Genomic DNA, 1,902 nt, shown 5'->3' on the forward strand with positions numbered 1-1,902 from the left:
CCCGCCGAAGGCTCCGGACCCTTCCCAACTCCTGGGGCAGAGAGCTCCAGTGTTTCTTTCTGGTTCCGAGGCTCCAGGCCCCACCTCTGATGCCCGGCTACACCAGGCCCTGTCTCCCGTTGTTATCAGGTGCCACTGAGCTGTTCGACTCATGATGAGTCCACAACAGAACTACATGCTGCCCCAACCTGTGCCACCCCCACGGTGCCTGCCTAACCAGGCCTGTCCCTGGACCTGCCAGTTCCCCAGTGGCCAGGAGAGTCCTCTCCCCACCTCAGCTGCAGTTATTAAGATCTGACTGTGAGAGGAAAAAACACTGCCCCTTGTATGTCTCCTTTGCTTTGGACAAACATAAAGGCCATGGACGTCCGGGCTATGCTCCTTTTTCTTTCTGCCAGGCATTTTTCCTGCCACGTTTTGTGGAAGAAATGGCAGGCAAGGTGGTTATTTTGACTCATACCTGGATACTCGTCAGCAACAGGTTTTTCTTCAGAGTCTTGCAGAGGGTTTTGTGAATCAGTCTCAGAAGATATGGGCTCTCTTGTCTTTGCACTGGGTTCTGGCTCCAGCTTAGATCTAAAAGGAAATCACAGCCATCATGTAATTTACCTTCGTAACAGTATACCCGTCAACAACCGTAACAGTATACCCGTCAATAACCGTAACAGTACACCGTCAACAACCATAACAGTAACCCGTCAACAACCGTAACAGTAACCCGTCAACAATCGTAACACTATACCTGTCAACAACCATAACAGTATACCTGTCAACAACTGTAACAGTATACCTGTCAACAACTGTAACAGTAACCCATCAACAACTGTAACAGTAACCCATCAACAACCGTAACAGTATACCTGTCAACAACCATAACAGTATACCTGTCAACAACTATAACAGTACACCCGTCAACCGTAACAGTACACCCGTCAACAATCGTAACAGTATATACCCATCAACAACGGAGAGTTGCGAGGGACTCACGCACTCTTGTCCTATGTCCCTCACCCTGAGGGTGGTGAGCTGGACAGGCCTCTAGCATCAGTGCTGTCACCTCCTCTGCAAACGGTGAACGTGCTGGCAGTATGTCTGAAGGAAGGAACGTGCCTGCACGTCCCCACGGGCTGACAGCACCCTCACGTGTGGGCAGAGAGGGCTGGCTGTTCCAAGGTCCACACCCAGGATGCTTGTGGTTTTCACACTAATGCAAAAGTACCACATGCTATACCCAGCACGTCCACAGTGTAGGACCTACAACGCACACAGATAATTTATCTACAAGGGCACAACTCCTCAAATACCAGCTTGATGAAGTCGATGTGTTTCAGGAATGCCATAGCCTCTTCCCCATAGGGTTCTCCCCAAACCAAACCAATCCACACCCACAGCCACCAAATCAATTCCTGCTCACAGCACCCACACAGGACAGAGAAGAACTGCCCCAGAGGGTTTCCAAGGCTATTACCTTTACAGAAGTAGACTGCCTCATCTTTTTCCCACTGCTGGGTTCAGACCGCCAACCTTCTGGTTAGTCAGCAGCCGAGTGCTTTGCCTACTGTGCCAGCAGCGCTCCTATGGGCACCTGTAGGCCCAGGCTCGCTCTCTCACCTACTCAGGCTTCCCCTGGTGCCCTGTATCCTACAGGCCTCCGGCCGTCCTCTGTACACAGAGCCCTGTTTTCTTCACAGCGGTCATCACTGTGGCTGATTACCTCGATCCTTTGTCTGTTTGTTGAGGGCATCCTGCAAGGGCAGGGGCCTGGCTTTTGAAGGCGTGTTTGCTGCTCTACCCTGGATCCTGCATAAGAGCCTGGCACAGGATGCCGATAAATGCCAGCTGAATGAAGGAAGCCTCTCTAATGATCAGTATGTGGCTAGGAAGAGAGAAAGTTCTGGCTAT

General features: G+C 51.2%; 1 protein-coding gene across 1 annotated transcript in view; it reads right to left on the reverse strand.

Moving 5' to 3' along the window:
- STX18 (syntaxin 18) overlaps nucleotides 1-1,902 on the reverse strand; it is a 180,497-nt gene that overhangs the window by 16,674 nt on the left and 161,921 nt on the right. Inside the window, exon 7 of the mRNA XM_007948791.1 lies at nucleotides 461-576. Coding sequence (XP_007946982.1) covers nucleotides 461-576 — 116 coding nt within the window. The remainder of the gene's footprint in view (nucleotides 1-460; nucleotides 577-1,902) is intronic.

Source organism: Orycteropus afer, unplaced genomic scaffold (genome assembly GCF_000298275.1).
Source record: "Orycteropus afer afer isolate SDZICR_OR568_19922 unplaced genomic scaffold, OryAfe1.0 scaffold00224, whole genome shotgun sequence".
NCBI classification, from domain to species: domain Eukaryota; kingdom Metazoa; phylum Chordata; class Mammalia; order Tubulidentata; family Orycteropodidae; genus Orycteropus; species Orycteropus afer.